The 14,523-nt window shown below is 46.7% G+C and overlaps 1 protein-coding gene across 1 annotated transcript; it reads left to right on the top strand.

Moving 5' to 3' along the window:
• The first annotated feature begins 5,531 nt into the window (after positions 1-5,531).
• Positions 5,532-14,054, top strand: TAPBPL (TAP binding protein like). Its single transcript, XM_074157510.1, has 7 exons — positions 5,532-5,625; positions 5,935-6,180; positions 7,312-7,593; positions 8,049-8,390; positions 8,576-8,905; positions 9,622-9,711; positions 9,954-14,054. Exons 1-7 carry the CDS (start codon positions 5,532-5,534, stop codon positions 9,992-9,994), a joined length of 1,425 nt encoding a protein of 474 aa, XP_074013611.1. The 3' UTR covers positions 9,995-14,054.
• The last annotated feature ends 469 nt before the right edge of the window (positions 14,055-14,523 follow it).

Below are 14,523 nucleotides of genomic sequence, written 5' to 3'. Positions count from 1 at the left end.
CCTCTACATCAGGGTCTCATCCTTCATATATCATGTACCTGATTTTGAAAGATGCTGAGCTGCAGCATGATGCATAGCTGCAGACCACAGCAGCTGCAAATGCATGTCCAAAAATTGCGTACCAGTGTCTATGCTGGGTACTTAAAAATGGAGACACTCAAAATTATGGATAATTTGGGGAGAAAAAAAAAAGATGTTTAAACGATAGGGTCTCAGAGTAAGTCAGTGTCTGAGGCATTTCAAGTAAGAGACCGTAAAAAAGTTAGTTCAACCTGTGAACCGTCTCTCACCTGATCAGCCACTTAGCTGCTCTAAGCCGGTGTAGCTGCCCTGAAATTGGGGGTTATGTTAGGTATGAATTGGGCCACTTTTACCTTTAGTGCCAGGGTGACTGAGGTGGAGAGAGACATGTTGCAACCTCTACCTCTTGGGATCAGCCATGGTGTACATTACAACTTCTAGGAGACTGGACTTAGATCATTTTCCTTCTGGTACTGCTACAGGGTACTCTAGAGAGACACAGGCTGTTAATCCAGAGAGAGAGAGACAAATATTCCCCCATGAATATATAGTTCTGTAAACTGTAAATTTGGTTAAGTAACCTTCAGCATATACAGGGGAAGCTGAAAATCCACAGTCATCTTCAGGTTAGTCTGGTTAACCCAACCCTGCAAGAGGGAAAGCTGTGCAGGGAAGTGGAGATCACCCTTATACTGGTGTGTAGCCACCTGGCAAATTCCAGCTGGTAGCCACTTCTCACTTTATTTTGCATTTAACACTGGTGGAAAGCTGCGATCTGGTGTCAGACACAGTTTAATTAATCAGAGGATGTATGCCAAGGCAGGTCAATGTTGATGCTCCTGCTCATTAGCAGAGTCGGCAGAAGCTTTGGAGAGCTGCAGTGAACCGAATTTGCCGGCTCTGTTCATTTTGGTGAGGACAAACCCATCTTAGTTAAAAGATGAGAGGCTTTGATTCGGGTTCAGCAAGTCCTTAGGCTCCTAGTTTAAGCTCATAACTTGACTGATGGAAAATTAAAACTCTTCCTAAATTTCAGCTTGAGGGATTTGACTAGAAGAAATTGGGCATTTGGTGGTTTTCAAAACAGGTCTTTTGCTGTGGCGGGGTCTGAACTGGAAAAGGGGACCCAGGTCCTGCAGAGCCCTGAGATTGCTCTCGGTCCAGATCTCACACTCCAGACTTCCATGGCTTTGATCCCATTTGTGGTGCCCACATGTCTTGTGCAGGGCAAGAGCAATGCTCCGCACACTCCAGGCTGATGTGCTTTGCAGTGTGTCCACTTGTCGGAAGAATGGGAACAGGAATGATGGCATCGTGAAAATCAGACAAGTCAGAGCAGGGCAAAAGGGCCCAGGACAAGATGGGAAACAGGAAAGGTAACGGGTTTGGATAGAGGAGACCTGCCTGATTGTAGATGCCATGGGGAGAGGCAAGCGGAGAACGGTAAAAGGGCAAAGGAATGGAGGGATGTGGGATGTGGAAGAGGTGATGCAGCTGCAAATGTTTTAGAAGGAAATGATTCAGACACTAGGAGAATAGGAGTGACATTTAGGAAAGCAGAGACATAAGGGGAAAGGAGAGTTTATTTTATTTGGTTTTGACTGACAAAGTAAGATATTTGAATGAGCCTGATGAACTCAGTGAGATGCAGACTCTGTTTTGAACTGTAATTTTTACAGTGGACCTCACACTGCGGAACAACCTCTGTTCTGGGTTAGAGTATTTGGCCAGCAGATCGTTGAAACACGAGCTGAGAGGCCACTGTAAAACCACAAAGAGTCACCAGTTTTGATGTCCCTGTGCGTTCATCATTTGCTGCCAACAACAGACTTTCTGGATAAATGCTTCTCCTTCAGGAAGGGGCTGGAATTTCCCATCAGTATTACAGAGTAACATGGGACAGATGACAGTTCTTAAGGAGTGAAAGGGTAGATCACCTACTGACACGTATTGTAAATCTGGGTTGGAGGAAGAAATTATTTGCCGGGCCTCCAGCTCCCAAAACTGAGTGAGCACAGATAAGGTGAACTTTATCTGAACGGTGTTTGTAATTTTGCAAAATTCTGTAACTCCTTGTTGCTTTCTTAAGAATAAAAATTATGATGGTTTAAAAAAAAAAAACCCAACCAAACAAAATCCAAGTCTTAGCTTGTTTTCTTAGTTTCATCACATTAATGTTTGCTTTGCTTTCAAATTAGATGGGTAGTTCCTGTACCCTCATATTCATTATGCTCCTTTTCTCTACTCCACTCTTCACTATTATTTTCCCAGTTGAAGACTATTATTTGTATTTATTATTGATATTTATTTTATATGCATTTAATTTTAACAATTATTCTTGGTTTTGACCCCATCCTCTTTGCATAGCCACTTTCTCCTTCCTGGTTCAGTTATTTACTTATATGAAAAAGTTCCTCTTCTTTTAAAAATCCAGTTTCCAGTTTGACATTACATTATATCTACAAACATTTGAAGAAGAGTCTTCTTTGCTGATCTCTCTCTCCTTACTCTTCACCAACTTTTAATAAAACCTTGTGGCTGTTCAGCCAGGAAGATCCAGGAGAATTTTTGCTTCTTGGGGTGCAAGTTCCACAGCTGCTGTGCATCACCCTGAGAAATTCTGGGCTTCTTTCACATCAAGTTTCCTTACTGCTACAGTCCAAATTAAAGAGTTCTCTTAACTCCTTGATGGTTTTACTTCTTTTGAAACAAAATCTGCATGTACAGTACGGGCCTATTCTTATTTAGCTTCCCACTTCATTTATATGTAAGGAAATTCTGATCACATGCTCCAAATTTATTTTTGATGACCACCTGCTCTATGACTTATTTGCTATTTACAACTAACAAATCTTTTGTAGGTTCAGTGATGGTTTTGTGAAGGAATTTGTCATGTGTCATATTGAGAACTATAGGTCTAAGGCCCATTACGATCATCAGAGATTATTCTCTAGTGCGTAACTCTGAAGTTAGTTTCCCCACGGCAGCATAGTTCTTACTGGGATTTATCTCTTTTAATACTAGCTCTCTCCCTACATATCTGGTTACGAACTTGAGCGGTTCACAGCTGATTCTGAGCTGCAACAGTAAAAAGTCTCTTTTAACTTTCTGAATTCCACTTAAACAACCTATAGCATCATTCATGGGATGGTAATGCACTACTTTTATCTTCCTTTAGGGCAGTCCTGAACAACAAAACATTTTAATACTGGGGATGAATGTTACTCTACCACATTTCTGTTACTTGCATGATAACTAGTTTACACCCCGTATTAGTTGTTCATATTTCTACAAATATCTGGAAGGTAGTTACAAAGATAATGGAGCCAAAGTCTTCTCAATAGTAGCAGGTGATATAACAAGGGGCAATGGCAATGACTTGAAGCTTGGGAGGGTCAGGCTGAATTTCAGGAACAATTTTTTTACCGGAAAGGTAATGCCGCACTGGAACAGGTACCCAGCAAGGAGGCAGTATATCCACCTTTGGAGGGTTTCCAGACTTGTTCAGACAAAATCATGGTGACCTGATTGAGCAGGAGGCTGGATCAGAGAGCTCTATAGGTCTCCTCCCACCATCACTTCTCTGATTCCACAGCATCACCTGAGAGATTCCTTGTAGCATCAAGGCATCTGCCTCCCTGGCCTCACCCGCTTTCCTTAGCTGAACTAAATAGCCCTTTGGCTACCGGTATTGTCTGCTGCTGCTTCTCTCCTCGCAATTAGTATATTCTTTCCCCTTGTTGTCTAGGCCTCTGCTCATTGATACCTCCTTATCTGTCATCACATAGTTATTTACCTGGTTTTCATCTCCCTGCATATGAAACAGATACACAGCCCTCTCCCAGCAGCTGCAGCATCGCTGAATGGCTCTCTTGAACACGATACCTACACTGTAAAGTTATATTTACTAGCCAACTTAGCAATTTGCACAACTTTTTACCAGAGCTGTTTGTTTGAGGCAGGCTGATCCAGCCTGCAATGGATTGCAGCTCTGGAGAATGGAAGAGTCCCAGCTTTAGCAGATACCTGGAAGCATTTGATTATACAGAAGAGCTTACTGCTCTGCAAAACAAAGTCTATCGCAACTGCTGTGTTTGAACCTCCCTGCAGGCAATGACCCACAACCCATTTCACAGCCACAGCCCGGGCTGCAGACCTCCCCCAGCTCCTCTGCATAAACAGCCCATGGGCAAATCTGCTGAAACGCAGTTTTGGCCTCACTGGAGCAGGCAGAGAAACAAACCAGGGAAAGGAGCCTTACCTTAGCAGATACTGCTGCTGCATTTGCCTGGGGTGAAGGAGCTGCACAAACGCTTGTGCTCTGCTTCATTGGCTGATGGGAATATGTGGGTGCCCTCCAAGAGCACAGATAATGCCAGATAATAACATGCAGGGCCAGGGGAACAGAGATTAAAGAGGGATGCAGCGACTCACAGGGTGTGCTGGTAGGTGTGTGATATTACCCCGGTGAGGCAGTGGGAGAGCTAGTCAGAGCCGTGTGCCTGACAGCTCAGGGCTCCTAAGCATAACTCCTGCAGGAAGAATTAATATTCCTTGTGAGGCTTTTCCAAGGACTGAAGTGATGGGTGAGGGTGGGATTGGGATATAAGGGGCAAATCTGTATCAAGAATCCGTATCAGGCCAGCACGAGGTTCTTCTTGGGCTGGGTGTCAGGAGATTGTACTGGAAGAGCTGGGACTGGGGGTGGCCGTGGTTACCCGCAGGTGTGTATACATGATTATAGCAGGCCACAGCAAGGGTGAGTTGTGTTACTGCAGGGCTGGCAAGACTGCGCAGAGAGGAACAGACCAGCACAGAAGCAGCCATTTTCTCTCTGTGTCTGAAAGATGGGGAAAACCAATAGTTAAAATACCATCAGAGCTCACCCATTTCCTCTCACGAAGCTTGGGTTTTTTCCTGTGATGTTTTTTCCCCACGAAGCCAGGGCTGGTGGTGGCACCACACGCTGCTGGGCTCAGGGGGCCGGCTCATGCTGGCACAGAGCAAGCCGACTTCTCTGCAGCTGAAGAAGGTTTGGCAAGGGGAAAAGGGAAAAAAAAACAAAAACAAAAACAAAAACAAACGAACACCAAAACAAACCACCTTCAACCTCCAAGGCTCTCATAAAGTCTTCTAAAAAGCAAGTGGACAGAGATGTGGCTGCTTTCAGAGGCTGCTCAGCGGGTCCGGAGGAGACGAGTTCACACGCAGAAACGCAGTGGGAAAGGCTGGTATCACACTGGCTTGAAGAGGGACCCGGCAACAGCAGCCCAGCTGCAGGTTTGGGGATGCTCCTCGATCCCAGCCGATCGCACCCCACTCCCCCGCTGCCTCCAGTCTCCCGCGTTCGGTACAGTAAGGGTTAACGGGTTTAAGGGTTGGTTGGTTTGGTTTTTTTTTGGTTGTTTTTCCTTTCTGCTTTGCCAGAGCGAAAGTGAAACGAAGAGCGCGCATGGCCGCCGGCAGCCGGACCCGGGTTTAGTTCCCGGAACGAGGATTCCAGGGCTTGGATGGAAGGAGCATTTCTGCGGGGCGGGATGGCCGAGGGGCTGGTGCTGTGCGGGGCCCTGCTGCTGTGCGGGGTCCGGCTGGCCCCGGCGGCGGGTGAGCGGCGGGGCGGGGGCTGGGATCGGGGCCGGGGACTTCTCCTGCGCTCGCATCCCCCCCCCTCCCTTTAGTGAAGGGTCTCCCGGGGGAAACTAGGGTCTTCCTGAGGGTGAATGGTGTTGCCAGGGGAGGGTGGCGCCGGGCTAAAGGGGTCCGCTACCAGCAGGGCTGGGAGAACAACCTCAAAGCGGCAGCCAGCCCCCAGCCCTCCCCATTATTTATCCCCCATCCCAAGAGAAACTCGTGAACTCCTCTATTTTTGCAGTGGGGTTCATGCGTTCAACCCGTTCTTTTCCCTCCCTAAAGGGCCGGCAGAAGTTCCTACACCAGCACCTCCATTTCGCAGGGTGGATATCGCCCTGGGCTGCTCCTACGTGGGGGAAGAGGTAAGGGGCTTGCTGCGTGCCTCAGGTGGCTTGTCCTCCGAGCATCCAGCTACCCTCGTGCTGAGGGGGATCAGCGTCAGAGATGACGGGAACTTGGATGATCTGACTGAGTACAAAGTCCCACAGGAAAGTCCTGACTCTTCTCCCATTGTATTTGAAGCCTCAGGTGAGTGGGAGAGCTGGGGTGGGAGAGCTGCTGCCAGGGTTTTGGCCACTTACCTGCACTAGGCTTCCTCGAGATTTGTCTTTAACTGGGTTTAGACAGTTTTTGAGTGGCCACTGTAGGTTTCACACATGATTTCCTGAATTTGGCAACTGGGACTTTAAGAAAGGAACTTTGTGGAAGACATTGAGGCACCTCTCTCCTGCTGGGGCTATCCTAGATTGCCTGTCTCTTGGGAAAAACTTGGTCAAAAACAACTCAGGAATTACGCCACTATACAGTATTATTGCACCCGTAAAGAGGGTTCACATCTTTACTCACGCGGATGTTTTTTGCTAGCAGGAAGCACGGTGGCAAGTAGACATGAAGCAGAGCTGTCCTGCTCAGAAAGCCTCCTGTGTGCAGTTTGGCTCTCCTTACTTCACTCATGGGTGGCAACCTGCAGTCCAGCCTCTGTAGCCCTTGCTTCACACGTAACTTTGCAGACACAGTCAAGCAAAGGTCTGAGCCTGTACTTTGCTGTTGTCATTCACTGCCCACAGTGCTTACCTGCGAGCATGTGCTTCAGTACAAGCTCTGAGACATTTTCAGAAAGGAAGCGGAAGGCTCGTCAGGATCCATTAGCCTGGGTCCAAACTGTCCTTCAGGTGGTGTGAATGGACTGGGCATGGGCGAGTTCAAGCACCCTACACCCAGGCTACTGGCAGGCACTGCAGACACTGAGGTGGCTTCCATTGATGTCCATGGAAAGCGTGTAGGTCACTAGGATGCTTATGCCTACAGTAAAGCCCATGCTATGACCAAAGGCACAGATACAGTGTACATCCAGCCACTCCTGCCTTCTTGCCACCCTTTCTTTCCTTACTTGGGAATCTGTTCTGTTTATTCTCCTTTCCTAACAGCTTCTTTTGCCCAGAGTGAACTCTGTGCAATCTGGCAGGATAAAATACAACCAACAGACTGAGGGATGTAAGACAAGTCATGACAAATGTCATATCTTCTTTGCAGGCCTTCATCTGCTCTGACTGACCCCAACAGCACATGGTGCTCCTCCAAAATAATGGGTCTTGTCAGCTTGCGCTTTCTTTCCCCTTTTGGATTCAGACAGTTAAACCTCTTCCTCTATCCTCACAGCCGAGTTGGTATCCATCCCACATGCAGAGTCCCTGCTGCACGCAGACTGTGAAGGGGAGGAGGTGAACTGCGAGATCTCCCCGTACAGCTCCCGCTGGGCTCCTGGTGAGGGGCCCTGCCGTACCTCCTGGTTCATGGCCACCCTGCGCCTCTCCAGTGGGATCAGTATCGTCCTGGTGCTCAGAGGACCCCACTGCAGCTGCCAGGAGGAGGAGCACGATGCAACACTGCACCCAAAGCTGAGAATTCCTATGAGCAAGGAGGGGACGTTGCTGACCACAGGTGATCAGGTGGCCCAGGGTGCCCCCACAGCACCAAGGGACATGAGGGGAGGGGAGCCTGCCTCCCCAAGAGCCTCATGCCCCACTTCTCACGAGGACCTGAGGGCTGCCAGAAGCTGGTGCTCAGGGAAACAGGAGTCAAGCATATTGCCTCTCTCATGCCTCCTTTCAAGGTTTCCCGTGCCCCAGACCCTGAGGATGACAAGCACCTCAAGACCATGACATGCACTTGGTGTCCACCTGTCTTCCTGTCCCACTAACCCCACTGGGCTGTCTTCCTTCAGCTCTTCAGTCCACATGGCCCCTGGGGCATCACATAGAGTGTCTGTGCCTCCTCCTCCTCTGGGTGGGGAGTTCACTGCCAGCCCTTCCACCAGCCCTTCCTACCCGAGGGTCCCTTCTTTAACCACATCTGTTTAACTCTCTGCTTCCCTGTCCCCTTCTTTCTGTTTCTAGTTGAATTTCAATCGTCATCACGCAACACTTCCCTGCGCACGCATCTTGGTGCCTCAGTAACCCTCGACTGCCACTTTGCCTTGGCTCCCAGCTCCTCATTCTCCTCCCTGGAGTGGAGGAGGCAGCATCAAGGCAGCGGCCGCAGCCTTTTCCGGTACCAGGTGGGGAGCACAGGCCCAGCAGCGCAGCCAAATGTCCATGTGGATGTGAAGGAGCTGCTGGGGAGTGGAGATGCATCACTCGGCCTGCAAGGAATCAGCGTGGGAGACGAAGGGACGTACATCTGTTTGCTGTCCACGCCACTGCACCAGGCCCAGCACATCATCCAGCTGCATGTGGCTGGTGAGGAAGGGAAATGCCCGGGGTCGACAGAAGTCCCATGTCCCCAGACACTGAAACTTTGCCCTGCACCCTTATCCCATCACTCCCAACACTTATTGTCATAGGCAGCTCATTTTCTGTCCCTTGTAGATGGGGACTTCTGTACTCTGCAAACAATAAGTCAATTCCCTCTTCATCTCCTACAGCACCTCCAAGAGTTCGTGTCATTCCAGAAGTGGTGTCATTGGAGAGAGATATGACGACTACTCTGACCTGTAACATTGCTGGCTATTACCCACTGGATGTCTCGGTGAGCTGGACACAGAAGACTCCTGAAGATGACATGGAAATCCCTCTCTCAAACGCACGTTTCTCCAGCCACCGGCAAAGCCGAGATGGCACCTACAGCATCACCTCCTACCTCAGCATCAGCTCAGCCACAGCACGGGCACCAGCCACCTACAGCTGCCATGTTTCACACATGGCCCTGGCAGAGCCCATCTCTGTGAGCTCCCATCTTAAGGCACCAGGTCCAGGTAGGTGTCATGGCAAAGGAGTGAGTTCTTCATCCTGCCCAGACCGTCTCCCACCTCATCTACCCACCACAGGGATCAAAACCTCTGAGTCACACCACATCTGCCTGTTTCTCCATGCTTTCCTTCTTGTGTCCTCTCATACCCATCCTCTCTATCCTCTTTCCTTTCCCTTTCACTTCTTCAGCTTCTTCTGGAGTTTTTGGGGAGCAAGAATTTCATTTCCTTCAGGGTAAAAGAGATTTTTATGATCGAAAGTGGAGCCACAGAGCAAAAGTTTGTAGCACGTGGGCTGGACCCCACTGGACAGGCACAAGAAAACAGCCATGCCCCAAGGAGTGAGATGCCCAACTGGACTTGGTATTCAGCTGGAGACCAGGGCTGCTCAAGAACTATAGCAAAAAATCCTTCTCCCCTTTGGAGCTGTTGGGGTTCTCACTCTCCCTGCTGATGTGAGATTGCTCCTGTGTCTTCTCCTGACCCAGCAGGGAAAAGCAAGCAATACTGCAGTTTAACAAGTTACAACATATAAGTCCAGCCAGTATAACTGGCCCTGGGTCTGTGTGGCTTTAGCTCACATGTTTTGTGTCACAGCTGTGTATCTGACAACAGTACATAAACGGTTAGTGGCTGGGGGAGCTTGTTTAAGTGTGACAACTCGCTGGCTGTTCAGCTGCTCCAGCCAACCTAACATCAGTGATCCTCCTCTTCCTCTGCAGAGCAAACGGGATCGGAAGGACTGGTGGGGGGTTTCATTGCTACTGCCATTTTCATCGTCGTCCTTTTCATTGTGCTCAGGCGAAGAACAGGTAGGAGTTTAACATGCTGAGACACTTCCGCCGTTGGTGAGGTGGAGCAAGGGGTGTCTTCCTCTCCCCTGCACCTCCGCTCAGGAGAGATGGAGGTCAAGATGTCCCAGGATCCTGGGGAGGGAGGTGGGGAGTAGATGAGCTGGAGACTCATTTCTTGTGGAAGGCAGCCTGAGGTGATGTTTTGCACCGCTTTGGTCTTCCTGAATCTTACTTCTTTTTTCCTTCTCTCTCCTTTTCAGCTAAGCCAAAGTCTGAGCAACTTTTAAGGGCTTCAGAATAGAAGGAACCCTTGTGTCACCCACCTGCACTCTTTTCCCTCCCATCTCTTGACACATCCTGCTCAGGAGAGCCAGCCCTGTCCAAATATTGACAGAGCTATTGGTCTGTATGGGAGGGGTACGACTGCCCTTGGTGGAGGAGCTGAGTGACAAGTCAGAGGTGGACTCACAGAAAAACATGTCTTCGTCTTGGGAGGGCAACATCGATAGCCTCAGCTCTTTGCTGAGTTGCTGTGTTAGATGCATCATGCGTACATTTTTAGAAATGCTTCTTCTCTGGCTTCAGGGAAAATGAAAGTGTATATAGGTGAGTGTTTATATGACTGTATATATGCATGTGTATATACAGATATATGTATGTATGTGCATGTTGTAAATAGGTATACAGCATTTACACACGTATGTGTCTGTAGATGTATATAGGTACATTTGGTTAATGCCGATGAGGCAAGTGTTTAAGTAAGATATTTATAGAATCATACAATGGTTTGGGTTGGAAGGGACCTTAAAGATCATCTAGTTCCAACCCCGCTACCATGGGCAGGGACACCTCCCACTAGACCAGTTTGCTCAAAGCCCCATCCAGCCTTGCATTTTGTGTATATATGTGTTGTAACTGTAAAGTTGGGCAAATATGTAGGCAAAATTGGTACTTCCAAATGGTAAATCCTCAAACAGAGGAAGTTATGGGTTAAACTGATCACAAGTCAAGCAATCAGAAAAATATGACTCTCCAGGAGAAAGCTACAATAAAATTTTTAATAGAAATTTCACTGCTAGAAGTTTACAAGACAGAGATTCTGTAGCTGTGAAAAAGATGGACATGATTAAATGCTTTTCCTGCCTAACAGGGAATTTGAAGGTAACAGAAAGCTTGTATATAACCAACAGGGGAAACAAAAGCAGAAGGAAGGTGTGCATGGAAAGGAGGTATATGGCACGCAATAAAAGTGAGAATTTATGAAGCATACAAGGAGATAAGGAGTGTTCAAAATATGGAAAAACTGGATTTCTGCAAGTGTTAACACCACTGGGAAAGAGTTTTTTCAAAATACATTGAAATCCAAGCAATTCTAGCAACGGCCTAGGCTCTTACTGGGTGGATGTAGGTAAAACTGTTGATAGAGAAGATTTCTGATGGAGACTTTTTGATACAGAGAAGATATTTGTTTGTATACAGAAAGAGGCAGAATTGTGTATTCGTACTATGTGAGGATGGTAAACAACTTCCTAATCTATTTGTGAACCAAGGAAGGTTTTAACAGTATCTATTAAGTGTACGTATTTTCAGATCAGTAGCCAAGAAAATTTGCATCTCAGAATCATAAAAGATTTGGCTAAGGAGGCACCTGGCCCAATGGAGTTAGGTATTAAAAAATCCTGGCATACTAGAGAAATCCCAAGAAGAGTGTGTTGTGGGAGCGTTCACAGACAGAAAGCGAGATGACACTAACAACTGTTAGATGGTTCCTCAGTAATAATCATAGGTAAGAGACTGTGAAGTTATTACAAGTTAGCTAACAAAGGCTTCAACAATGAAAATAACATTAATAATTTAGTATGTTGGTTTTTTTTAAAAAAAAAATGTTGTGAGAAACAAACCAGACTTAATTCTTTGATGAAATAATACATTTGGTTGATAAAAGGACTGGTGCAGGTTTAACAGGCCAAGAAATTTGTGAATTCTGAAGAAACAATAATAGTGGATGTGTATATCGTAATCTGCATCATATGGATTAATTACTAGCTAGCAGACAAATGGCAAAAATTCTGTGTCCAAAAAGAAGCAGTAATCACTGCTGAAAGTGTGTACCTCTCTGCAAGAACTGTGCTGTTTAATATTTGCATCAGGAAATACCATTGTAAAAAATATTGTTGATAAAATTGTTGCAAATGGCAAGATCAGTAGCTAAAAAGTGGAGGGAGTCCTTCAGATCAACACAAGTCACCTGGCCAGCTGAATATACTGAAACAAGGTAAGATGCTTAGTAATGCCATTGGAGTCTCCTGAGGTACTGGACCACCACGCTGTCTCAATGTCGTTGATCCACAAATCCCTATCTGTTGCCTGTCCTGTGGGAACACCTAAGAGTGACCATGGGCAGAATACAACTGCTGGTGGAAGCAGTTTTTGCTTGTATCATTTCCTCTTCGGTTTTGATGCATTGCCAATAAATAAGTGGGTTTAGTTTCAATGTTTGACTTCTGCCTGTGCAGCTCCCACACTGCTCTGTGGAGTCAAGCCAACTGCATGGTGGTGAATGGGCAGGATGAGCCCCACGCAGAGGGGGAAACCACTTGGGAGTCAGGAAGGGGAGCTCCAAGGGACACGTGGTGTCAATACCCCTCGTTCCCAGAGGCTGCTACTCTGGAGCAGGACTCATGGAAGCTTTTTGTACTGCCTTCAGAGACACCCCCAGATGATGGGATATGTGATAGCTGGCTCCTGTGCAGCCGTGGAGGAAGGACAAGGTACCAAGAGCAGGAACCTCACTGGCAACCACCAGAGAAGTCACTGTCAGCTGTGACTGACAATACCAAGTCAGAATCCCAGCAAAGCCTGAAGCTGCAACACCCATCGTCAGTGCAGGCGCTCACGTGGTTTTTTTAATATCTTGAAAGCTTGGAGGTGGTCCAGAGCAAAATGACAGGACCAATTAGGAAGGTCAGAAAACTCACTTTGAGGCATCACTCTGGTCTTACTAAACCAGTGTCTCTCAATGACACCACAGAAAATACAGAGTACCGGTGGGACCGTAACCCGCAGAGAAAGGCACAGTGAGAATCAACAGCTGCAAGTTATATTTAGGCATGTTCAGAGTAGAGTAAGACATATACACAACAGTGAGGAGGATTGTCCTAGCCATGTGTCAATAAAAATGGCAAACTATCTCTCAAGGTCTTCAAATAAAGGCCAGGTTATTTTTTTTCAAGCTGTTCTTTAATAATAATTAAAAAAAAAAAAAAGTTAATGGCATCAGTTAAAGGTGACACTGGATAAAATTCCAAGGCCTGTGGTACACATGAAGTGACAGCTGGTGGTTTGTCTGCCTTTTTGGCCCATGAGCCAACATAAAGGAAAGAAAAATAATGGAGAGGTAGAAGAAATGCATTAAGAGTGGCTGTATTCCTCATAAGGAGAAATACACCATGGCACTTGGTTTGACGACCTGCTCTCTGATGCTCCCCACTGGAGTTGCTACGGGGAGTCCACAATTACTGTGTCCCTGAAGATCTCAAGCTGAATTTAAAGCACAAAAACAAGTAAAGCATATACTCTAAAGCAGAAAAAGTAATACTTACTGATAAACAAAGTGACCTTGTGTTTAACGACAATGTTCCTTATATTTTAAATTTAAAACACTTATTACGGAAAATGCCACTAAGAAACTTAAAGTTCATCAAAGATAAACTTGATTGCATTAGAGAGACATGGATAAATAATATTATGTTTTGCGTCTCTGGGAGACAGCCATGCTGCCTTCCAAGGTCGAACGTGCCGTGGCCAAGTGCCACATGGCATCACTGCCTGGCCACGTGAATTGAGAAGCAGGAGTCTGGTCACCATCTGATTAGCTGCTAGGCAGACCAACCCAGTTATAAAGTATACCGTGTCAATACAAACAAATATTAAATGTAGGTGTTTTAAACTAGTTCTTTAGGAGAATTATTTTATATTAGACGTGAAATTTGGTACAGATTTTGTCAACCTGCAAAACGTAAGACTAAGTCCTTTGCATTTCAGTCAACGCGAGATTACTTGGGGGCTGTGGCTGCATTGTACTGTGAATATGGACAAGCCCAAACTTCTAATGCGGTATTGAAGGAGCGGTCATTTTGCAAACGATAAAGCCAGGCTCAAGATTGCCTTTTCCACGTAGGTTCCCCTTGTTTGGTTATGCCTCTGCTCGTTCAGTTTAAGCTAGCAAAATAGATCTAGCAGTCTAACAACAGTGCTTTAGATGCACTTCATGAACATAGCTGAAGCTCAGCTGGTATGTGCCTCAAAGAGAACATGCATTAACTAGAAGTATTTTAATAAACTGTGTTTGCTTCAACCTCACATTGTATTATGATCACACATTCTGCAGTGCCTCCAAAGCAACTGTGCGTTGGAACATTGCTTTTCTAGTGCAGGTACCCCAGCACAGATGCCTTGTTCAGTCAAAGCCCTTTTCTGGAACATGACAAAGTACGTGAAAGGCCACTCTTGACCCTGAGGGTCAGTGTGCAGGCCCTCTCCAGGCATGCAGCTGCTACATACACACCATTGGAGTTCAGTGTAAGTGGCCCCATGGCAAGGCACCACAGTAAGGACAGGCTTAACAAGGATTGCTTTTTAAACCGTAGAGATGTCACTCTTGAAATACTTGAGAACGACATCTCTGAAAACATCAGAAGCCCCGAGAGCTGCGCTCACCTTTACATGTAATTGCCAAGTTCATCACAGATCAGACTAGGAAGAGTCCTTCTTTTGTACCTGAAGGGTTACAACAATACAGCTCCCTACAGCAGGGAAATTCTATGAGAA

Source organism: Numenius arquata, chromosome 1 (assembly GCF_964106895.1).
Source record: "Numenius arquata chromosome 1, bNumArq3.hap1.1, whole genome shotgun sequence".
NCBI classification, from domain to species: domain Eukaryota; kingdom Metazoa; phylum Chordata; class Aves; order Charadriiformes; family Scolopacidae; genus Numenius; species Numenius arquata.
This window is presented reverse-complemented; position numbering and strand designations above follow the sequence as displayed.